The following is a 26,133-nucleotide window of genomic DNA, read 5'->3' as shown; positions in this document are numbered from 1 at the left end:
TTAAGAAACAGCCACTTTTGAAGCAGTTTGGATTTATGTAACACATATTTGGTTGCATTCAACTTGAAGAATTAGTACTACCTGCATCATTTGAGTAACATTTTTAACCCCATAAAAGATTCTTTAGAGATGTTTTGAGCATTTTGGTTTGGAAAATATTTAATTCTAGGCCTCTTTCTCTTATCCTTTGAAGTACTTACAGAACCTAATTGTTCATCTAATAATCTTGATTGCTAAATTTTCAATAAACTCTAAAACTTGTCTATCATAATAAGACTTACTAGGTTTTTGTTTAAAAATTTTTTAATTGAGTCACTTCTATTAGTAAAAAAATAATATGGGCATGCACAATCCCCAATGTATTTGTGTACATTTTTACATTTAGAAATTATATATTCACTAATGTATTAATAATATTAGAAAACATATACAAAAGTAAGAATTTTAAAAGATGAGATGAAAAAACTTATATAAAGGGAGTTCTGATATTTTCTTTCCCCCCGCCATGCATCATGATGTATTTCGGGTTGACAAACTCTTTTTAAAGGCCAGATAGTAAATATTTTAGGCTTTTCAGCCCATATGGTTTCTGTTGGAACTACTCAACTTTGCTGTTGTAGGGTAAAAACAGCCACAGACAATATATTAAACAAATGAGCATGGCTGTTTTCAATAAAATTTCATTTACTGAAACAAGCTGTGGGCTGGATTTGGCTGGAGGGCCATCGTTTGTTGACCCCTGGAGTATACCCTGTTTTGCAGACCACTGCCCTAGACTTTGCAATTGTGTTATACTACTTCTGTTAGATCCTTTCACCATCAGTTTTAGAGTACAGTTGATCTTCCTTATTGAAGTGAGCAGAAGAATATTAGTAGTCAGAATGTATTGTTTAATTGAACAGATACTTATTGAATACCAGTGATGTTCAGACATAAGGTTAGGTGCTGGGATGAGTTTGGTAAGAGAGATAGGTAAACAGTTGTGGCGTGGTGTAAGAAGTAATTTGATTACAGCACAAGCTGCTGAGAAAGTGAGGCTGGCTCTGGGAAATGATGTATTAAGTTGGACTTGAAAACTTAATGCAAATTTGTGAAGTAGATGAGTTCAAAGGCATATAGGTGATAGAAGAGAGCATGGGAGAACCATATATATATGCCTCAATAACTGATTGCTGGCAGAGTGTTCAAGAAAGAAGCAATAAGGAATGAGACTGGACAGATCAACATGGCTCACAGTGTGTGCTCTGCCAAGGAGCTTGAACTTTGCCTTATAGGTTGATGGTAATTGTTGAGATTTTAGCAGAGGAAAAAGCCATCAGATTTGAATTTTAGAAAGATAGTGGCAGTAGTGTGGAATATACAAGGAATAAATATTTTTGGTAACTTTTTTTTTTTTAACCTCTTTGTAAAAGAGGACACAAATTGTTTTTGTGGGTTGTTTTATACCAGACATAAAATAAAGAAACTTGGGATATTATTTAGCAACGAAAATGAATGAACTATTGACATGCTACAGTGTGGATGAACCTCCAAAACATTATGCTAGGTGCAAAAGACCACATGTTGTGTGTTTCAGTTTTTACAACATTTTATGGAATGTCCATAAAATAGATTAGTGGTTGCCTGGGAATGGACTGGGGACTCACTGCAAATGGGCACAAGTGATCTTTTCAGGGTGTTGGAAATGGTCTAAAACTGGATGGTGGTGGTAGTTGTACAACTCTGTAAATTTACTAAAAATAATTGGATTGGGCACTTTTTTTTTAATTGAAGTAGAGTTGATTTACAATGCTGTGCCAATATCTGCTGTACAGCAAAGTGTCTCACTTATACACATAGAGACATTGTCGTTTTTAAATATTCTTTTCCATGATGGTTGATCCCAGGAGGTTGGATATACTTTGGATTGGACACTTTTTAAGATGGGTGCGTTTTTTTTTTGTTTGTTTTGTTTTTTGTGGTACGCGGGCCTCTCACTGCTGTGGCCTCTCCCGTTGCGGAGCCCAGGCTCCGGACGCGCAGGCTCAGCGGCCACAGCTCACGGGCCCAGCCGCTCCGCGGCATGTGGGATCTTCCCGGACCGGGGCATGAACCCGCGTCCCCTGCATCGGCAGGCGGACTCCCAACCACTGCGCCACCAGGGAAGCCCAAGATGGGTGCATTTTATGGTAGGTAATTGTATTTCAATAAAGTTGTTAAAGACCTCACTTTTGAAATTTTTTGGATAAAACATATTGCTGATTCCCAAATAATTGCTCTTTACTCTGAACAAATAATGATCTTAAGCTGCTGGAACCAAAAAAAGGTGTTTTGTTTTTTTTTTTTCCTCCTAAACTTAAAGGGTGTACATTGTAACTATAGAGTTAACTGTAGGAACTACCAACTAAATAAATCATGTTGTTACTAAATTTTATAGAATTCACTTTGACTTTAATATTTTAAATTTTCCTTTCCTTATTAAATATCATATGAGGAGAACCTTCTTAAGTAGAATATTGGATAATATTAAAAAGCTAGAAGTAGCCTAAGGGAAATTTACTACCCGCCCCCACCTTTTTTTCCTCCAAGGAAATAATTGCTAAAGGAAAAACCTGAAGTTTGATGATTTAAAATTTATAAGTTGTTTCCTCAGTCTTAACAGTTATAGAAAATAAAGTACAGAGCAATTGGAAAATAGTTAATTTTACTCAATAAATATTTATTGAGGGCCTACTATGTGCTAGGCACTGTTTTTTAGAAACAGATTTTAAAAGGTTCTTACTATGTTACTTTTATTCCTGGCTGCCAAAATTTATGACGTTCAGTCCTAATCATTAAAATATGTGCAAAACTTAATTGTGTTACCTTTTATTGTTTACAAGGTAATTTCACATCTCACTTAATTCCTAATTCTGCGAGAGTAAGGAAAATGAGTTTTGTAGTATAGCCAATTCCCAAGTAAGAGCCAGAGCTGGGACTTGACCATTGGTGTTTATTTTTACTTCAAGTCCATTGCTCTTTACATGCTAGTGTGTGATTTAAAAAAACAAACAAACAAACAAACCCCCACCACCAACAGTACAGTACTGCATAAGGACAGGCATATAGATCAATAGATAAAATCAAGAGTCAAGAAACAAACCATACATTTATGGTCAGTTGATTTTAAAAGGGCGACAAGATAGTTTAATGGCGAAAGAATAATCTTTTCAAGCAGAGGTACTGAACAACTGAATATCCACATGCAAGAGAGTGAGGTTAGACTCTTACCTGACACCATGTACAAAAATGAAATCAAAATGGATGGGCAGCCTAAATGTGAGAGCCAAAACCCTTGAAAGAAAAAACATAGGCGTAAATTTTGATGACCTTGGATTAGTTAAGCAGTGGTTTCTTAGACATGGCACCAGAAACGCAACCAAAGGAAAATTAGATAAATTTGACTTCATCAAAATTAAAAGCATTTGTGCTTCAAAGGATACTGTGAGGAAGAGATAGTAACAGGAGGAAATATTTGCAAATCACATATCTGATAAGGGCCTAGTATCCAGAATATACAAGGAACTCTTATGACACAAAAATAAAAAGACAACCCAATCTAAAAAAAGGGCAACAGATTTGAAAAGGTATTTTTCCACAGAAGACATACAAATGGCCAATAAGCACATGAAAAGATGTTCACCGTCATTAGCCATTATGGAAATGCAAACCAAAACCAATGAGATACCACTTCATACCTACTATAATGGCTAAAATAAAAAAGATGGATAAAGCAAATGTTGATGAAAAGGTAGAGAAACTGGAACTCTCATTGCTGGTAGGAGTGTAAAGTAATGTAGCTGCTGTGGAAAATAGTTTGACAGTTCCTCGAGAAGTTCTACACAGTTATTCTGTGACCCCAGAATTCTACTGGTATGCACCTAAGAGAAATGAAAACATTACCACGTAATATGTCATATCAGCATTATTTATAATAGCCAAAAAGTAGAAACAATATAATGTTCATCAGCTGATGAATGCATAAACAAGTGTGGTATATCCATACAAATGGAGTGTTGATCCCCTTAAGAAGGAATGAAATTCTGACATACACTGCAGTGTGGATGAACCTTGAAAATATGCTAAGTGAAAGAAGTCAGACACAAAAGGCCACTTACTGCATGATTCCATTTATTTGAAATGTCTAGAACAAGCAACTCCACAGAAACAGAAATAGTGGTTGCTAGGGGTTGGGGATAAGATGAGATGCTAATGGGTATGGGGTTTCTTTTTTGGGTGATGAATATGTTCTGAAATTAGATAGTACCTCCCTGGTTCAGCCATTCTAAAGAAATGAAATAAAACAAATGGAAAAACTATCTTTACCTGCATACATCTATTTCCCTCTTTAGTGCCTTTCTTAATTTCCTTTCACAGCAAATTTAGAAGTTGTTTCTGCTGTCTCCTTCGCTTCCCTACCTCTTTTTTACTCCTTAACCTATTACAATCTAGTTTCTGATTCTACCCATAATGAGGTCAGCAATGTCTTCCTCATCTTCCAAATCCAACTGTTGGTTTAAAGTTTTTCTCTTTCATGACGTTTGGCCAGTACTATTGAACGCTCTTTCATAAAGTTTTCTCTTGGCTTCTGGATTTATACTCTCCTGGCTTTCCTCTGGCTTTCTGTTCTGTTTTAATCCTTTGTCTTAATTTATTTGTTTGTTGCTTTAACACTTGTGACTGGTTTAATCTTAGATTTATTTTTATTTTTTTTCCTTTTTATTTGACATTGCTCCTCTTGGGCAGTTTCATTCATTCTCAGGCTTCATCCATCAGTATTGTAAAAATTTCCATCTATAAACAGATTCCTAAGATTTGTTTTGCTAACCTGTATCTTTTTTAAAAAAACTTTATTATTTTTAATTTTTAATATGGAAAACATCAATAGGTAGATATAACCCACATAAAAGCTCTTTAGGATCCTCAGTTTTTGAGCCTTCAAATGGTGTCAAAGTAAAAAGTGTTGAGCAATGCTGCTCTTGGGTGTATGTATGTATGTATGTGTACATATATATATATATATATATACACACACATACACACACATATATGTATTTTTTGAAAAATTGAGATATAATCGAAATATAACATTGTATTAGTTTCGGGTATGCAACACAATGATTCTATGTTTATATATTGAGATATATACATATATATATCACTATAGTAACTCTAGTGAACGTTGATCACTATACATAGAAAAAATTTTTTTTCTTGTGATGAGAATTTTTAAGATCTGTTCTCTTAGCAACTTTCAAATATACCAATACAGTATTGTTAACTGTAGTCACTATGCTTTACATGACATCCCCATGATGTACCTGTTTTATAACTGGAAGTTTGTACATTTTGACCACCTTCACCATTTGCCCACCCCCACCTGCCTTTATCTTTCTAATTGAGGTGTTTTTTTGTTTGTTTGTTTGTTTTTTTTTGCGGTACGCGGGCCTCTCACTGTTGTGGCCTCTCCCGTTGCAGAGCACAGGCTCCGGACGCGCAGGCTTAGCGGCCATGGCTCACGGGCCCAGCCGCTCCATGGCATGTGGGATTTTCCCTGACCGGGGCATGAACCCGTGTCCCCTGCATCGACAGGCGGACTCTCAACCACTGCGCCACCAGGGAAGCCCTCTAATTGAGTTTTGATGCTACTTAGGTGTTCTCCGTTTTCCCCTCATTTCCTCCCTTGGGATATCTGTACTCCCTAACTGGGCATAAAAATCACTTTATGATTTTATTCCAACTTTCCATGATTTATTTGGTTTTTACTACTTTTAAGTGCTTCACCAACAATGAATTGACCCCATTGTTCCTTGAATACATGACACTCTTATTTGTCAGGGCCTGTTCCATAATTTTGGAATGTTTCCTGTCTCTTTCCACCTTTCACTCCCCAAAACCTACTCAGTATTTGTTGAGACACTGGTCAAATGCTACCTCTTGTGAAGCTTTTGGGCATTTAGTTCTACTTTCTTCTCTGCACTTTTAGGGCTTTCTTCTTGTCACTGTAATCCCAGTTTTTGTTCATTATTTTACTTGTTAACTTACCTTACTGCCACTAGACTTTGTGTTGGGCTCCTGGCAGGCCCTTTCAGTTTGGGAACTCATATCCTTTAAGTTTCAGAAATGTTCTTATTTCTTTGACAATCTTTTCCTTCTTATGTCTCTATTCTTTCTTTTTGAATGTCAGACTTATGAATTGATTCGTTACAGTCATCATCATCATCATCATTATTTTACTTTTCTCTCCTACTTCCATCTTTGTCTTTATTCTTTCTTTGTTCTCTCTGGCTAGGTTGGTAAAGGGCTTGGCTTTTGCTAATGTTTTTATATTTTTTTGTTGAGGTGAAATACACATAACATAAAATTAATCATTTTAAAGTGAACAATTCAGTGACATTTAGTACATCCTTTTTAATAAAACTCTCATACTAGGCAGAAATATAAACGTGATATAATAGAGTGTGTTGTTCTTCTCTAATCCCAAGCAGCAAATTCTAGGATAGGCAGATTTCTTTCACATATCTTTTCTCCACCAGATAATTTCAGTTTGGGTATCCTTGGATTTTAAACTGTTCTTGGAAATAAACAGAAAAATAACTGAGGATTATGATTGTTGAAGGGTAGAATCTTAGGGAGAGAAAGGATGTTGAAGGACTAAATCTTGAGTTTTAGAATTATTCCTGCATGTATTGGGAAGGAGGAAACTGAAATGAATCTGTAAGGGCCTGATACTAGTTATATGGATTTTTTTTTTTTGTTCATTATGAGTAAGAGCTAACGCTGTATTATATTTGAGGAAGTAGGTTTAAGAAATACTCAGTTCCACTGAAAATGTTAAAACTTTATTTGAAGCTTTTTTCCCATCTACATTATCCAAGCAAATCTGAGTAATGGGACTAGAATGGGACTTGATCCTGGAGGTGCCAGCGTTCTATTTATTAAATAACAAAGGCATTCAGCATTGGTTTGATTAGAATGTGTGCTTCCCTGCCTTTAATGCACAAAAATTGCCTCTTCGAATGCATATTTTCTGCAACAAAGCAAAACAAATGGACAAGCATCTAGTTCAACTTTCAAGGATTGTGAAAACTTCTGGAAAGGTATATGATTTAGGATACTGGTTCAGTTTCTGTAATTGGGACAAGAGTAATAGTGGCTTAAAGAGAAAGTTTCTTTTTCTCTCCCATCAAAGACAGAACTGGTTGGTGGTCTGGGAGGTAGGGTGGCTCTGCTCCAAGCTATTGTCTAGGCCCCCACGTTCCTTCTCCTTTGTTGATCTGTCTGCTTTACCTGAATGCTTGACACTGGTTTTATAACACATCCTAGTTCAGTACTACAACTGAATTTCAGCCTGTGGGAAGAATGTGGAGGGCAGGCAGCTTCCTAATGTGAACATGACCTAAATCGTCTATGTGGCAGTTCCAGTCAGAGTCCATCAACCAGAACCTGGCTGCACTTACTGCAAGGCAGAGTATAATCTCTACTTGGGCGGCCGTGTGTCCAGCCAAAATTTAGGGGTTTTGATGAGAAGGAAGAAAGAGAGATTGGATTCTGAGGGCAGTTTTTAGTTTCTGAAATGAACGGGATGGTAAAGAAATTAATTATGCTTTAAAAGCTTTGGAAACTTCCTTACCTTGTAGTTTGACAGCTTATTCTAAGTTTATCTTGTACATTTTTGCCCCAGACCTGGAATCATATCAGGTTCTGTGTATTTGGAAATGGTATGTGGAAACCCATAACCTGAGTGTTAAGAGGTGATCTTTGCTGTTGAGTTGGTCATTGTTTTCATGCCTTTGCAGTAGACAGAGTTAGGAATACATACTTTTTTTTTTTCTGAAAGAAAATATGTCATGAATTCATACTAGTGTTTCCAATTCAAATTTAAGGTAGATATTTAAAGAATGTAATTAAAGAATGTGTTTGTGTTATAAAGACCCAGGCTTGATTCCTGGCTTTGCAGCTAATTAGAGATGTAACCTAATTCTCTCTTGTTCTAAGCTTCAGTTTCCGCATCTTTAAAATGGGGATAATAATAACTGTATCTCATGGTTGTTGTAATGATTAAATGAGAAAATAAGTGCTCAAGAAATTTTACTGTTTTATTATTCTCTATCACACTGCAAAAAGGAGAGACTTCTAATTTTTGTAGGAGTTAGAGAAGACTTGCCCATTAAAGTAACACTGGTGCTATCAGGAAAGATTGGGTGTTAATGGGGTGTAGAGATTTAGTTATAAAAATATCAGGGCAAGAGACTCACCAGGGAGGAGTGCTCTGCATTAGTTAAGACAGGAGCATAGGATTCTGTTTTGCTCTTTAAAAAAAAAAGAAAAGGAGGGAGGGAGGGAGAAAGGAGAAAGAAAGGAAGGGAGGGAGGGAGGAAGGCAGGAAGGAAGGGAAGAAAGAAAGAAGGAAGGAAAGAAAGAAAGAGAAAGAAGGAAAAAGAAAGAAAGAAAGAAAAAGAAGGAAGGAAAGAAAGAAAGAAAAAGAGAGGGAGGGAGGGAGGAAGGAAGGAAGAAGGAAAGAGAAAAAGAAAACCTTTTTCCCTTATAGCGTTTAGCTTAGTGTGTAATTACATGGTAATCTGTGTGCTTATTTGATTAATGTCAGCCTGCCTTCCTGCCCCACAAGGGCAAGGACTATCCTGTCTTCCTTTTGCTTACCTTTGTAACCCCAGAGTAGTCACTGCACAGAGTAGTCACTCAGTTGATATTCGTACCCTGAATGAACTTTTACAGCATTTATAAATACGACAAAATTTAGCATTTGATTATGTACCTATATTATCATTCTGTAGTTATTTCATTAGTGTTACCTTGTCTCTAGCTCAGCTATAGCTCATGAACTACTAATTGACCTAATTTCTTTAAGATTGATAACATAATACTTTAATACTCTGCAGATTTTTATCATTTATCCATATCTGACAGCATTAGTTCTTTGTAAATTTTTGTTCAGAGTGAATTAATAAATGAATCTGCTGGTGATTCCATTTGTTTGGGGCTCAGCCTGTTGTGAAATGTGTGCCAAGTAATCTATTGTTAAGAGTTTAAAGTACTTCAACTATATCCCTTACAGTGAAGCCACTCGATGCTTTCATTTTGTTATGTTGCCTTAAGTGGGCGAGAGCAGGGTGTATATATATAGTTAGATTATCTTCCCAAGAATTAAGTCTAATACTCCCATGGGAGTGTGTGTGCATGTGAGCATGGAAAAGATTGTGTCCCATGGAAAAGATTGAGGATGAATATTCTCACCTGGATATTTAGAGAAGCGTTCTCAGAAAGAAGGCAGCATGGTTATAGTATAAGGCACCAGACTCCAAATTACATGGCATATGTATTCTAGAGCCTTTTCTCTTTTTCTTTCTTCCCTTTTTTTTTTTTGCCACTAAATATATGGTTCTCAAATTTGTGTTTGCTTATATTTCTTTTGTTGTTATTTCCTCTTTGTTTAGCTGCAATCTATATATAATAAAATGTAGCAATTTCAAGTATAAAACTTGATGAGCTTTGACAAATGTAAACATGGTGTTATTAACAGCACAATAAGGATATAAAATGTATCTGTCATTCCAAAAAAGTTTTCTTATGCCCTTTGCAGTTAATTTCTATCACTGTCCCCTGGAAACCACTGACATGCTTTCTGTCACAATGTGTGTGTGCGCATGCACGTGAGTGCGTGTGTAGGTTTTGCCTTTTCTAGAATTTCATATAAATGGAATCATTCAGTGTGTAGTTTGTGTCTGTCTTCTTTCACTTAGCATAATGCTTTTGAGGCTTATCTACATTTTTGCATCTATCAGTAGTTTGCTCCTTTTTATTGTTGAGTAGTATTCCACTGTGTGGATATACTATAACTATAATTTGCTTATCCATTCACCAAAGTAGAACAGTTGGGCTTTTCCCTTTTTTTTTTTTTTTTTTGGGACCGTTATAATAGTCATTGTGTACATTGGCATGAAAATTCTTTTGTGAGCATATGTTTTCATTTCTCTTGGGTATACACCTAGGATTATAATTGGTGGGTCACTGACAAGCTTTTTTAAAAATAAATTTACTTATTTTATTTATTTATTTTTGGCTGTGTTGGGTCTTCGTTGCTGTGCACGGGCTTTCTCTAGTTGCAGGGAGCAGTGGCTACTCTTCGTTGCAGGCGTGGGCTTCTCATTGCAGTGACTTCTTATGTTGTGGAGCACCGGCTCTAGGCGCACAGGCTTCAGTAGTTGTGGCTCGCGGGCTCAGTGAAACTGCCAAACTGTTTACTAAAGTGGCTGTACTGTTTTGCATTCCTACCAGGAAGTGTATGAGAGTTCTAGTTGCTCTACATCCTTCTAACACTTGAATTTTTTCAGTCTTAATTTTAGACAGTATAGTGGGTGTGTAGTGGTATCTCATTTTGGTTTTAGTTTGCATTCCTTAATGACTAATGATGTTGAACATCTTTCATGTGCTTATATGTCACCTGTATATCTTTGGTGAAGTGAGTGTTCAGATTCTCTTGCCCATTTTTTACTTGTTATCATTGAGTTATAAGAAGCTTTTACATATTCTGGATACAAGTCTTTTATTGGATACATGTTTTCCAAGTATTTTCTCCCAGTCTATGGCTTGCCTTTTCAATTTTTACAGTGTCTTTTAAAGAGCAAATGTTTTTAATTTTTTTCTTTTTTTAAAATTAATTTTTATTGGAGTATATTTGCTTTACAATGTTGTGTTAGTTTCTACTGTACAGCAAAATGAATCAGTTATACATATACATGTATCCCCTCTTTTTTGGATTCTTTCTTTCTTTTATGGTTTGTGCTTTCTGTGTCCTATTTCAGAAATCTTTGCCTAACTTAATGTTACTTTCTCCTGTGTTTTCTTTAAGGAGTTTTGTAGTGTGAGCTTTTACTTTTAGGGTCATGATTCATTTAGGAATTTTATGTATGATGGGAAGAAAGTGTTGAGGTTCATTTTTTGGACACACTGTTAACTAATTGTATCAGTACCATTTGTTGAAAAGGTAATCCTTTACCCATTGAACTGCTGTGGCATCTTTGTTAAAAGTCAATTGGCCACATATTTGATTGTCTGTTTCTGGACTTTCTATTCTGTTTCATTGATTTCTATTTCTGCCTTTTGCCAGTATAACACTGTCTCTACTACTGTAGCTTTGTAAGTCTTGAAGGCAATTTGTCTCCAACATTTTCTTTTTCAGACTTGTTTTGTCTGTTCTAGGCCTTTGAATTTCCATATTTAAGTCATTTAATTTTTTCCATATTTAAATTTATTTAAATATCCAAATTTAAAGTCAGCTTATTAAATTTTACAAGAAAGCCTACTGCACTTTTGATTGTAATTACATTGAATCTCTAAGTTAATTTGGGGGAAATCCACATTTTACATTATTGGTTATTCTGATCCATGAGCATGGTATATCTCTCACATTTTTTAAGTCTAATTTTTCTCACCAATGTTTGTGGTTTTCCTTGTATAAGTTTTACACATATATACTTTTTTTTTTTTTTTTTTTGCGGTATGCGGGCCTCTCACTGTTGTGGCCGCTCCCGTTGCGGAGCACAGGCTTCAGACACGCAGGCCCAGTGGCCATGGCTCACGGGCCCAGCCACTCCGTGGCATGTGGGATCCTCCTGGACTGGGGCATGAACCCGTGTACCCCTGCATTGGCAGGCGGACTCTCAACCACTACGCCACCAGGGAAGCCCCTACACATATATTTTGACGCTTTTGTAAATCAGTTGTTTTACGTTTAATTTTTGATTATTTGTTGCTAGTACATAGAAATATATTTTATTTTTATATTTTGACCTTGAATTCTGTGACTTTCCTAAAATGACTTATTATCTAGCAGTTTTTCCCAGATTTCTTGGAATTTTTTTTTTCATATAAAATCATGTTGTCGGGCTTCCCTGGTGGCGCAGTGGTTGAGAGTCCGCCTGCCGATGCAGGGGACACGGGTTCATTCCCCGGTCCGGGAAGATCCCACATGCCGCGGAGTGGCTGGGCCCGTGAGCCATGGCCGCTGAGCCTGCGCATCCGGAGCCTGTGCTCCGCAACGGGAGAGGCCACAACAGCGAGAGGCCCGCGTACCGCAAAAAAAAAAAAATCATGTTGTCTGTGAATATTCTTTCAAGTATCTGTCTGCTTTTTGGTTTGTTTTTCTTGTCTTAATGTACTGGTAGAAGTGGTGAGAGTAGACATCTTTGCCTTGTTCCCAGTCTTGGCAAATGAGGTGAGAGTGAAACCTTTCACTATGTAAGTGTGATTTTAACTGTAGGGTTTTTTTCTGTATTCCTTTTATCAGGTTTTGGAAGTTCTCCTTTGTTCCCAGTTTGCTGATTTTTGTTTTTAAAATATCATGAATATGAGTATGGAATTTTGTCAATTTTTTATGCATATGTTGAGATTATCATATGATTTTTTATTTTGCTAATATAGTGAATTACATTGATTAATTTTTAATGTTAAACCAGCCTTGTTTATATACATATATATTCTTGTTATATATTTTAATAGATGAGGAAACATACACAAAAGTGGTGATGTGAGTAAGTAGACATAAGAGCTCAGGAAGCAGCAGTCTGAAATTAATTACTATAAGTCAAGGAGAAAAACAGATTTTAGTAGTGTGACACACTACTAAACACAGTGTAAGCATTAGATGAGAATCCAGATATGTAACAAGGCTGTAGCAAACTGGGAGAATGTGGGTTTAAATCTTGCTTTTTCCAGAATCTGCAGTTACTTAGACAAATTTATCAGTCTCTTTGTGTCAGGGTTTCCTTGCCTTCCTCCCACCCCCAAAGGATAATTCTGTATTTATTTTGTTCTAGGAAATATTATCCACCCTTAGCCTCTCAGAGTTTCTGAAATCAGGAGAAGTTAGTTAGCTTTCAGCTAGACGGTATGGACTTACATCCGGTACTGCCTGTGTCCGTGCATATTGATGCACAGGTGTGGGTCATTTCGCTCTCACTTGGGCTGAACTATTTGCTTTATTAACACCTCGTGTCAGGGGAAATTTTTTATATTCTGTTTAAAAGAGTTAAAATGTTCCGGTTTAAATAACATGAACATTTGGCTAATGTAGTAAAAGCACGACGAGGGCTAGTAGTAAAAGCGAGACCTCCCATTCTCATTTCCTTTCCTCAGAGGCTTTTAATTGCTTGCATTTTTAATTGTTGTGTTGGTTATTCACATATGTCCAATCAAAGAAGTTTTTATTGTGGAACTTTTAAACATATACAAAAGTAGGGAAAATAAAATAATTAACCTCAAGAACCCTTACCTAGCTTCAATAATTAGCCACATTTTGCTGGTCTCATTTCATCTGTTCTGCCCCTACCCCATACACATTTATACATTTATATAAACATTTATATATACAGTATACATTTTAGTGGGAATATTTTAAAGCAAATTCCAGACATCGCACGCACACACACATGCACCCCCCCCCGCAATGTTCAATATGACTTAACAGTAATTTATTTTAAAAAATCTTATTAAATTTAAGTTTAAAATATAATTACTCTAAATTAATTTCTTTTTATAGCTTAACAAAAAATTTAAGGTGTTTAATAAATCTAACATCCATTCTATATCCCAGTTTCTCTACTTGTCTCACAAATGTTGACGATTGTTTTGTTTGAATCAGAATGCAAACATGGTTCACAGATTACATCTGATTGTTACGTATTTTTATCCAGAAGTCTCAGAAGTTTAACATAAATTTGTATCCCTAAGGAAATTATTACTTTACAGTGAATAAGCATTGAAACAAACAAAAAATATGATACATACATTAGATCACCTAAGGTACAACAGGCAGTGCAATATAAAGACAGTTGAAATTGCCCAATTTCTGAGAAGAGAGGTAAAACTTTCAAAGCTATGAGATGGTATTATGACTCTTTTACCAGTTGTGAAGAACTATTACTGAAGAATCCAATATCTGTTCAAAGCCAACCTTTTAAAGAGAAGCATTATATCATCTAGTAATTTATCATTGAAATAAAGAGAATGCAAAAACATTCTAAGGTTAATCAAATAGGAACTGCAAATGAAATTCTAGTAGCCTTTGATATACCTTGAAGTGACACTCTTCAAACTAAAGGTGCTATAAAGAGGTCAAGATCATAAGCACAGGCTATAACATATGACTCTGATGTTCTGTTTAACTTATCATGGCCAAAAGGGATTCAGAAGAATCTCTAGACCCAGTGTGGAGAAGACTTAGACTAAACTCTGTTTGATACTCAAACACCATGAAACTCATGAGATGGAAGAAGGAGGGGATATGCAACTTTATGGATAATTATGCGCTATTGTTGGAAAAAGTTTCACGTACACTTAATGTTAAATTTTGGGGAAGCAAGGAAATATACATTAAATTGCTTATATATCTTAGAATCTAAGTTATAGGTAACCAGGTGTGGTAGAGGATTAAATATGATGATTCAAGCAGAGTATCTAATTAAAACCCCGGCACAGAGTTCAGTTAATGAAGACTTGTCAGCCTGCTAACTTGCCATGTGATTTGGGGCAATATTTGGTATGAACAAGAGGTCTTTAAGCTTTTTTCTCTTCCTACTTCTTTGAATTATCAAGAAAAGTTTATTATTGTTATTTTTTAGGGGGTACAATGTATTTCCAGACGATAGGGACATATATAACATACTGAAGAAAGTTTGTTGATAAGTTTTTATGCTTGAAGCATTAATTGCTCTCGGTTACCTGGGAAATAATGAGTCTCAAAATGATTCACAAGGTTTTTACTCTATTTTCTGTTTCTTTACCAATGTGCTTTAAATTAACCTTCTGACCTAATACTTTATAATTTGTTTCAGTTTAAATGTTTTATGTTAGATTCTGAATAATTTGGGATATTATTTAACAATTATGTGTAGTTATACGTTAGAGTTGGTAACATTATTGTGCATCTTTTGAGAAAAGTGCTCTTTTTTAGAGTGTGTGTGTGTGTGTGTCCTTTTGGAACTTAGTTTTGCATTTTTTTAAAAGTCACGCTTCATGTATTACAGTAACTTGTTATCATTTGAACATGTTAAATCATCACTGCAATAGTAGAGGTAGAGAAGGCATCAGAGCCTTAGGGGGCATATCATAATCTATATTTTTTCCTCTATAATTGTCTTTGATATTAGTCCCTTGCTTTTTGTTTTCATTAATTTGTTTCTTGCTTTCATTCCTATTCCTTTTGCCATCATTCACCTTGATGTTTTTCTTAAACTATTAATTAGCTCCTTAACTTGTCTTGGTTTCCTTCAAATCTGTCTTTCCATGGCAATAATTATGCTAAAGCACACCACTTGAGTGTATTATTCTATTGTTCAAAATGTTTCATTGTTTTCCATTGTCCACTAGATTCCTCTGGACCTTTTACAGTTAAGCCAGTTACCTTATTTATCCATCCATCTGTTTTATTCATTCAGCTATATTTATTGAGTTTCTTCTATGAACTAGACACTGCTGTGCTCTGAGGATCAAATGATAAAACAATCAGGAGCTCAGTCCCCTTAGGTCTAATTGAGAAGAGAGACATTAATAAAAGTATCATGTGTTAAAAGTAGAACTGCAGTGATCATGTATCCTACAAAAGGGAGGAGTATGTATTGTGAGAGCTTTTAATAAGGGCACTCTGGATCTAGTCAAGAAGGTCATTGAAAGCTAAGATTTGAAGAGGTGAGGAGGATTTACTATCCAAAAAGTGGGAAGGATGATCATACCAGGTAGAGGCACTGTACAAAGGCTCTTCTCCCAAAAGGAGTATGTTTTGAGACTGAGGGACTAGAAGAAGGCTAATGTGACTTGGAGCATAAAAAAAGAGGGATCATTGTATAAAATGGAAAAGAAGGTTGGGATTGACCACACAAGGGGTTTTGAGGCCATGCCAATTAATGTTATTAATATGAATGCAATAGGAAGTCATCCAAGGGTTTTATTTAGAGGTAGGGGGTGGAGGAGTGAAAGACAAGTGGATGTTGGAAGACCAGTTAGGCATTGTTGCATTAGTTCTGACAATAGCTTGGTCATGGGGGTTGGTGATAGTAAAAGGGATAGAAAGAAGCAGCAGTTTCAAGAGAGATTTAGAAAGTTAAGTCAACCAAATTTGCTGATATATATTTCATTTGGGGGTATAAGGAAGAGGGAGATGGCTTCTTGCAAAACTGGATAGATTGCGGTGCCATTCATTGAGCTAGGGAATCTTGAGAGAGTACCATTTGGGGTGGAGGAAAATCATGAGTTCAGTTTTGAGCAAACTGGGTTTGAAGTACCTTTGAGCCATCCAAGAGGGAATGGCAAGTAGGCAGAAGAATATTTTGGTGCTCAAAAGAAAGATCTAGGCTGGACATATCCAATTGTAAGATATCATCTGAGTATAGGTAGTAATTGAAACTGTGAGTAGGTGGATTGAGGATTTAGAGTATAAACTGGCCAAGGCTTAATACTGAGCCTTGAACGTCAGCAGCATGTAATGGCTAGGTATTAGAGATTGAGGGGAGGGTCGGGGTGGAAGACAGAGGAGCAGCCGAAGAAGCAGAGGGAAGCCATGAGAATATTTCAAGGTGAAAGCCAAAGGAAGAGTATCTTTCTAAAGAGTGGTAAATAGTTTTGAATGCTGCTGGGAAGCTAAATCTGAAAAATCTTCACTAGGTTTAATGACTCCTTTGGTTATCTATTTCTGTGTAACAAATCATCCTAAATCTTAGTGGCTTAAAACAACAACAGTTTATTATTTCTCAATATTCTGCGAGTTGGCTTCATTCATCTGGGGGCTCAGCTGGGGCTGGAACACCCAAGATGGCCTTATTTACATGTCTGGGGCTTTGGTGCCCACTGTTGCCTGGGCACCTTGCTTCTTGTCCCTGTGACTTCTGTCTCTCCGTAAGATCTCTTATCGGGCAGTGGTCTAGTTCAAGCTTCTTTACCTGGCGACTGGCTCCCAACGGGCTGGCAGTGAAGCTTCAAGGCCTGTTAAGACTCAAGCCTGGAACACTTTGACCACACTGTCATCTACCACCGTGGCCAAAAAAAGATCTTTGATGACTTAGTGTGGGAGTTGTTTTAGTAGAGTTGGAAAGACTAGGAAATGATGAGCAGATGAAGAAAAATTCCTTATCATTCCCCTATATTTTCTATAAACTTGACCCAAAATAGGCTACTAATTTCCTGAATGCTTCCTGTTTATTTCCTCACATGCTCCTTTCTGCTAAATATTATTCCTCTATCTCCACCATATTAAAATCTTACCCGTTCTTTTTTTTTTTTAATTTTTATTGGAGTATAGTTGATTTACAGTGTTGTGTTAGTTTCAGGTGTACAGCAAAGTGAATCAGTTATACATACACTATGAAAATCTTACCCATTCTTAAAGGCTTTCTTAAAATCTTCAGTTTCTTTCCTTTGTATGTTGCTCCCCAGCAGTTCTGAATTTTAATTTAATTTTTTATGCCAGTATTTGTTATTTCTTGCCTTTTATCTTTTTGATCATGATCTTCACTCTGCATGTCCTGCAATCTGCAAAAGGTTATAGATTCTCAGTAAACTTTTCATTCTTCAAACTAACTCAAATGCTACTTCCTCGGAGAGCCTTCGCTGGTCCATCCCCCAGATAATCAATTATTCCTCTGTACCTCATGCATACTTTTACTATTGTACGTATCATAACATATTTATTTACATGTTCTTGAAGGTAGGAGATTACAGTGTCTGCTGTGTTGCCTTTCATTAAATAATTCCTGAGTTATAGCTCGATTTGTGATCCCCATTCTTAATATTTAAGAAAAATGCCCCACATGATAACAATTAGAAACTTTGTGTTAATAATGACCTAATTACTTTTTTGATACTGTGCCAAGTTCATTGATACTAGGCCAGTGCATTAAACTATAAAGACAAGTTTTGGTTTGGTGTGTGAGGTAAAACATTTTTGCAAGAAAGAATGTATGACCACACTCTTTGTATCTCTAAATTCTAAGGCTAGAATTTATGAGGTTGTATTCTGTGTGGCCTCAGTAGAAGTATGTCCATATGTAAATTCTCATTGTGAATATTGTACGTTGAGCTCGATTCAGGAGTTGTTAATGGCTTCGCCATATGGAATGGTTGTTTCTCTACCCCCTGCTGTAGGTGTCAGGCAAATTTTTGCAGCTCGTGTCTTTATATCCTCTATGTGTGGGTACATACAAGGGACATAGAGATCAGCTGGTTTCATATATCGGGGAAGAATAATACTTCAGCTCTTGGAGATGGGACTAGCTGGTTCTGCGACCCACCACAGTATGACAGTGGAATCTGTGTTTGTGTGTTTGCATTCATATCTGTGTATGGTTTGGGCTGGGGGGAGCACAAATGTTGTTGGCAGGACACTGACTGGTGCTTGTGCTCTGCAGCCCTCATTCTGCTCCTCGTACTGTACTACTCTAGTCCTTTCCTTAGGCTGTGGGAACAGGACAAATACTATGGGGGGGGACACAGAAAAGAATCAGATCCCTCTCCCTGCCTTCTCTCAAACTGGAGAGGGATAGGCAGTCAGGGAAATAGGTCATTAAAACTTAAGGTAGGAAGTATAATTATTAAAGGACTTATAATGAGTTACTTCAGTAATAGAACCAGTTGCAGAATATCCAGCTGCAAGGGGAAACCTCCTAAGAGTTGGTACAGATCAGTCACCTGACTCTCATGATGTGATCATCATCCAGGAGTGAGTTAGATTGCGTGCCAGGAGAAATCCGTTCGGGTCCTGAATTAAAAATGTTTTTAAAAGAAATTTCTTTTATCTTCTTTCAGTGTTTGCTGACTTTTATTTATTTATTTTTTACATTCTGCAAATGTAAAAAATAAGTAATAACGTATGAGAATCCTGATTATCTGAAGTTTTATAATTGGTTATCTTAAAGTGAGCTAGCTAAAACGTTATCCAAATCTTACTTATTTGGCTTGGTAGAGTCCTTATTAAATCCTGAAATAATGCCATGCTTGTGGTAGGCACTCACAGAATAACTGATTAAAATTTAAGTTGATCTTTAGTCCAGCCATAGCAAAATCACAAATAATTAGGATCTGAACCATAAACAAATATGAAACAAATTAAGGGGAAGTCACACTATTATAAATAAATGAAGTTTGAGTATGCCTAATGATAGACAGTCACCTTCCTAATCTGCCCTTTGTTTTTCATACCTATGGAGAAATAAATTGTCTTCTTTTTTTTTATAAGAAATTGAGGAGAGACTCAAAGGTGAGAAAGGGCAGTAAGATAGTTATCCAAAGGAAAGAAGGAAAAGTAGGACAGTCTTCCTCAATTTAAATTGAAGTTATATTTCCTTTTCTGTCAGCTACCAAGGTAATTATATAAGAAATCTGGAATGGTGAGATCAATAAAATTAACCATTTAAAATAATAATATAGAAAACCTCAATTGTATTCAAGTAAAAATAAAACTTGGTTAGTATAAAGTTTTCTGTGTTTATTAGTCCATTAGACCGAAGCTTTGCAAAGTATAATCTTATGAAGACCCTAATAAAGACCAATAATGTCATGGTTACGAGAAAGTTACTATATTATTGAATTACACATGATTCATCCAGTTCTTAAAATTTTCAGTCCTTCTTTGATGCTCTAAACTTGATTATATAGCAGGGGTTATTTGAGTCAGTATTCTCTCTTGACACACAATCTTACATTGCAACTTGTCTGTAAAATGGGGATAATAATAGTACCTACCCCATCGATTTGTTATAAGCATGTTATAAATGTGAAAAGCTCCCAGAATGTTGCTTGACACATACATAGTGAGTGCTCCTTATGCTAGCAGTTATTGTTGTTTATTTTTATTGTTGTTATTACCCATGTACTTGAGAACTGGAAGTGAATAGCAAGAGGGAGAAAGTGCCTCTTTTCATCAAAGAGTAACTGGGGGAAAAGCATAGAATTGTGCTTTATAAAAACAAATAATCTAAAATGTTCATAACATTTAGTAATTAGTGGTTCAAAATCACCAGATTGATTCAGAAATGGATGATTAAAATTTTTTTCTAAAAGTAGTTATTTTTATAATTAAAATTTTCTTTTTCCACTTACTAGAATTAGTTTATTTTTTACATTAATATCTCAACACTTGATCTTTTTAAATGCAGATTATGATTTCAATAACAGGCAGTACAATGCAGTGTTTAAGAGCACAGCATCAGGGACCGGTCTACCTGGGTTTATATTCTGTCTCCTCATCATTTACTGTGTACCTTCTGGCAAGGCTCTCTGTGCCTCAGTTTTTATCATTTGTAAATAGGAATGTGTAGTGCCTGCCACGTTTGTTTATTTTGTAGATTAAATGAGTGTGTGTGTGTGTGTATACACACACACACACTCATATATGGTTTAGAACAGTGTCTGCCAAGTAATAGTTACTACTGTAACTATTGTTGCTAATGACAGTTTTTTTTGCCTTATCAGACATTTAAATTTGAGTACTCTCTTACTAAAGTTTCCTGCAATTAAGTCTCAGAAAACGGCTTTTATAAAACTATTTTCCTGTCAAGTGTTCAGAAATAAAAATCCTAATAAATATCTTGATAGCCAGTACTGTGATTTTCTATCTTCTTTCTGTTTGTCAGCTTCTCCTTAAACACATCTCTAAAACCAGTTCCTTTAGGAACATGATCCCTGTCCTCAGAAATCTTGGGAGTAGTGGGACCATATTTTATCATGCATCTTTAAGTCCTCCAAATCCTAAATGTCTAATATTATAGGGGCATAAAAAACGATGAGAGAAAGCAAACATAATTTTCAAGAAATATTCTACTGTCTTACGGTATATTTTAATAGCCAGTTAAGTATAAGCAGAACTCTGTGTGAATGTCCTTAAAAATGTCTGAGCTTTGGGGCTAGTGATTATATCTAATCTGCCTTTTATTGAGTTGAGACGTGTATGAAGTTTTCTTGTGTTTCATTTTCTTATAAAATGATAGCACTGTTATAAAAGAGATATAGATAACTGCTTGAATGGATAGTTTACTGTGTTTTTGCATATTATTATATTCTAATATTCTGGATGAGAGTAAGTGATACAAAAATTTCTGCCATATTTGCTTATTTTGATTTTTTTTGTTGTTGAGGATTTTTAAAAATTTAGTGAATGGAAGAGAACATTGCAGATAGTTAAGTGCCGTTTCTTTTCTTCCCTTACTCAGTGTTATTTCCCTCCCTCTTCCCCATCCAAGCAGCAACAATTATCATGAATTTGGTGTGTAGCCTTCCAGTTCATGTTTTTTTACTTTTCCTGTATGTGTATGTTATACACATATAAAACTACACTAAGTAATTGTTTAATAGTGCATATAGATGCTCTGCTCTATGTATCATTTTGCATCTTGCCTTTAATTTGTATTATCTGATGATTAGTGTATTGGAGCGTCTTTCTACCTATTTATAGGCTATATGAGTTTCTTCGGGCATTATTTTTTTTTGTTGCCCATTTTTAACTTTGGGAATTATCTATTCATATTTATTGCACATTTTTCTAGTGGTTAATTTTATGTTTTTCTACTTGATTTATGTGCTATTTGCCTTGATTTTCAAAGTCCACATATCCAGAAAGACCTCCCTTGGTGATTATAAGACATTGCTAGAATTTCAACTGTAGACTTTAGGTTTGAAGTAATCCAACCCTCCTGAGAATATTTTTTCATTAAGGTTTTTTATCTTTTTCCTGTCCCTGTTTGCTTGCCCTCACTCATTCCTATTTTACTAGCGCATTTCAGCTATAGAGGAGTTTTTCCTGCCTCTTTGGTGATGAGGGAGGGTGGTAGTGATATGGAAGGCGTAAATAATAAGAAATAGAAAAATGAATAAAAATTTGACAAGTTTATAAAATTGATATTGCTCTGTGTAAAATATGCTTGTGACCCTTTGCTTATTTGTTTTACTTGAAGTACATTCTAGATCTAGCATTGTGCGGCCAATAAAAAGATAATGCTCATCATTATCTGATTGGGGTGTGTGTGTGTGTGAGCATTACTTGATAAGTTGTGTGTGTATGTGTACGTGATTTGGGGTCTGTTGTTGTGTGTGTATGTGTACGTGATTTGGGGTCTGTCCACTGTTTATTTATACATGAGGTCTCTGCAGTGCTGTTGTCCACTGGATTCTTGAGACAGGTCCACGTATCCATTACTTTCCAGAGCTACTGCATTAACAGTTGAAATCTTCCTCCAGTGCCATTGGTGCTTCGATATTTATCTTCTGGCAGGGTGTGGTGATAGCAGCAAGGTCTTGGAGTTCCCAAGCTGTTTTGCAAGTGTCACAGAACCTTTGAGGTTAGAAAACCTTCCTCAGGGAACACCCTGGCCCAGATTTCTTAATTTAAGAGTCCTTCCTTATTATTGCCTCTGACTTCTGCCTTAAAAATAGGATCAGTGCCAGGAGAAAAGCTCATGACTCTTGGCCATGGGCACGAAATCTTGGCTGATCCTGATGTAGGAATCTTGCAGCAGATTCTCTTGACATGAGTCTTTTGGAGAGAGGTGCCACTTTAGCAGAGCTTTGCTAGGAATTCTCTTCTTAGAATTGAATCTGATTTTTTTTTTAATGGTTTGATGTAAGTCATTGAAGAAACTTGAGTTCTTAAGTCAGTGTAGAATGACTTCAATCCCTAATTTATCAAGTTCAGAAATCTTCAAGGTGAGAAATAGAAAGGCTGTAAGCAATACAATTATGTCTTGTTTTTGACAAAAGTAGTGTAAACTCTGGCAATTAATTTGGAAGTGACAATTTTATTTTATTTATTAAAAAAAATTTTTATTGGAGTATAGTTGATTTACAGTGTTGTATTAGTTTCAGGTATACAGCGGAGTGATAATTTTGAAATGTGTTCTGTATTTTAAAGAAAACTCCAGTATTTGTATAAATCAGTCCCTGAGTATGCTGATCCTGGGTTTCATTTCTTTTTTTAAAAATTTTATAAGTGATAAGGACTTTTGTTTTCCTAAGCACTATATCATCACACTTAAATATTATTAATAATACCAGTAACATGTATTTCAAATTTTCCCGATTGTCTTAAAAATCTTTGCTCTTGATTGTTTTGTCTCTTATTCTCTAACAGTTCCACCAGCCCTCCCCACTCCCACTCTTTGCTTTTTCGTGCCATTGATTCATTGGAGAAACCAGGTCATCTGTCCTGTAACATTCTGGATTTGACTGATTGCTCCCTGTGGTGGTGGATAACTTGATCCTGTATCGTCAGTTGTCCCTGTAAACTGGTGGTTAGAACTGAAGGCTTGGTTAGATTCAGATTCAACCTTTCCTTCCCTTTTTCTTTCCTTCCTTTTTTCAATGTTATGTACTTCACATCATGAGGCCCATATTGTCTGGTTGTCCCCATTTACTTACGCTAAGACTGATGTGTGGATCTGTTGGTACCTTGTGACTGTTGGTTCAGAGGTACCCATTAGAATCACTTTAAAGTGTTTAAAAATTCTTAAGAATCTTGGATTCTGATTGAGCAGGTCCTAGAGGCATGGGGAGAGGCATAGATTAAAAAACACATGGAAGAAACCCCCAAACCCTCTACCTTTACTCAGAAGTAGTAAGAATCATTACCTTTAATATATTTAATATGTAACTAGAGTAATAAAATTTACTTTTAAGCAAATGCTTTGGGAAGATATGTTTCGTATGAAATGAAGCATATTTAAATCATTAACTGTGGAGGTGTTTGAGGCTACTGTGGTGTGGTAGAAAAAAATACTGACTTGCGGGACGTCCCTGGTGGGACAGTGGTTGAGAATCCGCCTGCCAGTGCAGGGGACACGGGTTCGATCCCTGGTTTGGGATGCCGCGGAGCAACTAAGCCCGTACGTCACAACTACTAAGCCTGCACTCTAGAGCCTGTGAGCCACGACTACTGAAGCCTGCGCTTCTAGAGCCTGTGCTCCACAACAGGAGAAGCCACTGCAATGAGAAGACGGTGCACCGCAACAAAGAGTAGCCTCCACTTGACACAACTAGAGAAAGCCTGCACGCAGCAATGAAGACCCAAAGCAGCCAAAAATAAATAAATAAATAAAATACATAAATTAATTAATTTTAAAAAAAAAGAAAAAGAAAAAATAGTGACTTGGACCTGGGAGGCCAAATCATTTATTGTCTCTGAGGCCCATTACGGGTTCGATCCCTGGTTTGGGATGCCGCGGAGCAACTAAGCCCGTACGTCACAACTACTAAGCCTGCACTCTAGAGCCTGTGAGCCACGACTACTGAAGCCTGCGCTTCTAGAGCCTGTGCTCCACAACAGGAGAAGCCACTGCAATGAGAAGACGGTGCACCGCAACAAAGAGTAGCCTCCACTTGACATACAAAATAAGAACCCTAAGATATTTATCATAGGGTTGATTTAATGATTAAATGAAATGATTTATTTAGAAGCAGTCCAGCACCTGGTGGTGAGTTGTGTTGAAATCTGAAAAGCATTACAGAAATAGATTTTTTTCAATTGAGGTCTTCTTTGAGCAAAGCTTAAGAAAATTGAAGTAATAATATCTTATATGCTATTTTATATATATATATATTTATATATATATATAAGCTTTTGTTTTTTGAGCTTGGTTTTTTTAAATGATAGGAGACTCATGACTCATGATGTAGTTTTAATATGTGTCATTAATGTAGCCTTTTTGGGAGAAATAGTGTTGGAAATCTTATTGTTTTTTTATTTCCCCTTACTTTCAGCTCCATTTACCTCTTAATTCTCCTTTGCCTGGAAGCGAATTGACCAAGGAACCTTTTCGTTGGGATCAGAGACTCTTTGCATTAGTGTTGCGGTTGCCTGGCACGATGTCAGTAGAATCAGAGCAGTTGACAGGTGTGCCTTTAGATGACTCTGCAATCACACCAATGTGTGAAGTGACAGGCGGTAAGTTCTTTGCTGGCAGTAATTCAGTGACTTAAGCAGAGTTTATCTGAATGTTTTAAAGTGTGCATTTCAAAATCTCCATGTTTGTTTTTGTTCAACAAATTAATATTAGAAGTTAGTAGACATAGATGGTTTTAAAACTACATTGATGAAGGTCTTTGATTCGATTTGAATAGGATGTGAATACTATTGGGTCTGATAATGCATAATATTTTTTTTCTAACCATATAGAAAATGCTGGTATTTGAAGTTGTTAAACTTACATTCTTATCTACAAAGATTGCTAATGATTTACAAATGCCGTAGAACTTTTTTCTCTGAAAAAATGTTTTGAGAATCATCTCATTATCCATGTAATGATTAATGCCTGGTTAAGTACAGTTTTCCCCAGAGGCAAAGAGGAAGCTAGATAGGTTAGAGGAAACAGGTAGTGAACTCTTAGCCAGCTAGTCCAGGTGGTCACTGTGCTCAGTGAACATTAATGAAATTCTTGAAACAGAATATGTAAGAGACTCAGAACTTTTATAATGTGGAATTGGTTAACAGGTGGGTTAAATTCATATGGATATGTATTGAGTGCCTGCTGTGTACCAAGCACTGTTCCATGCTTTAGGACTTCCATAGTGAATATGACAGGCATGGTATTCTTGCTTTCATGGTGCCTTTTAGTTCTTGCTTAGGGAATTTGATACTAAAATGTCCAGGTTGGGCATACCACTATTTCATCAGTGTCAGGGGCTGTGACATAGTCTCCATACACTGTCAGTGCTCTATTGAGATTCTATCATAGCCAGCTATGTAAGTTAAAGGAAAATATAAAGTCTAATTTATATTTTAGGTGCCTTTCTTCTAAAATTCTGTGGATTTTGGAGATCTGCAAATTTCACAGACAAAAAGCGTATCCCATATAGATAGGTATGTGAAGAAGATAAGTTAGAGAGAGTGGCATAGACATATATACACTACCAAACGTAAAATAGATAGCTAGTGGGACGCAGCTGCATAGCACAGGGCGATCAGCTTTGTGACCACCTAGAGGGGTGGGATAGGGAGGGTGGGAGGGAAGGAGACGCAAGAGGGAGGGGATATGGGAGCATATGTATATGCATAACTGATTCACTTTGTTATAAAGCAGAAACTAACACACCATTGTAAAGCAATTATACTCCAATAAAGAT

At 36.2% G+C, this 26,133-nt stretch overlaps 1 protein-coding gene across 1 annotated transcript in view; it reads left to right on the top strand.

Annotated features, from left to right (window-relative positions):
• INTS6 (integrator complex subunit 6) overlaps nucleotides 1-26,133 on the top strand; it is a 90,622-nt gene that overhangs the window by 32,847 nt on the left and 31,642 nt on the right. Inside the window, exon 4 of the mRNA XM_024755417.1 lies at nucleotides 24,772-24,955. Coding sequence (XP_024611185.1) covers nucleotides 24,772-24,955 — 184 coding nt within the window. The remainder of the gene's footprint in view (nucleotides 1-24,771; nucleotides 24,956-26,133) is intronic.

The sequence above is a fragment of the Neophocaena asiaeorientalis genome, unplaced genomic scaffold (genome assembly GCF_003031525.2).
Source record: "Neophocaena asiaeorientalis asiaeorientalis breed wild unplaced genomic scaffold, Neophocaena_asiaeorientalis_V1.1 scaffold59, whole genome shotgun sequence".
NCBI lineage: Eukaryota > Metazoa > Chordata > Mammalia > Artiodactyla > Phocoenidae > Neophocaena > Neophocaena asiaeorientalis.
The sequence above is the reverse complement of the archived record's forward strand: the minus strand, read 5'-3'. Positions and strand labels throughout refer to the sequence as shown.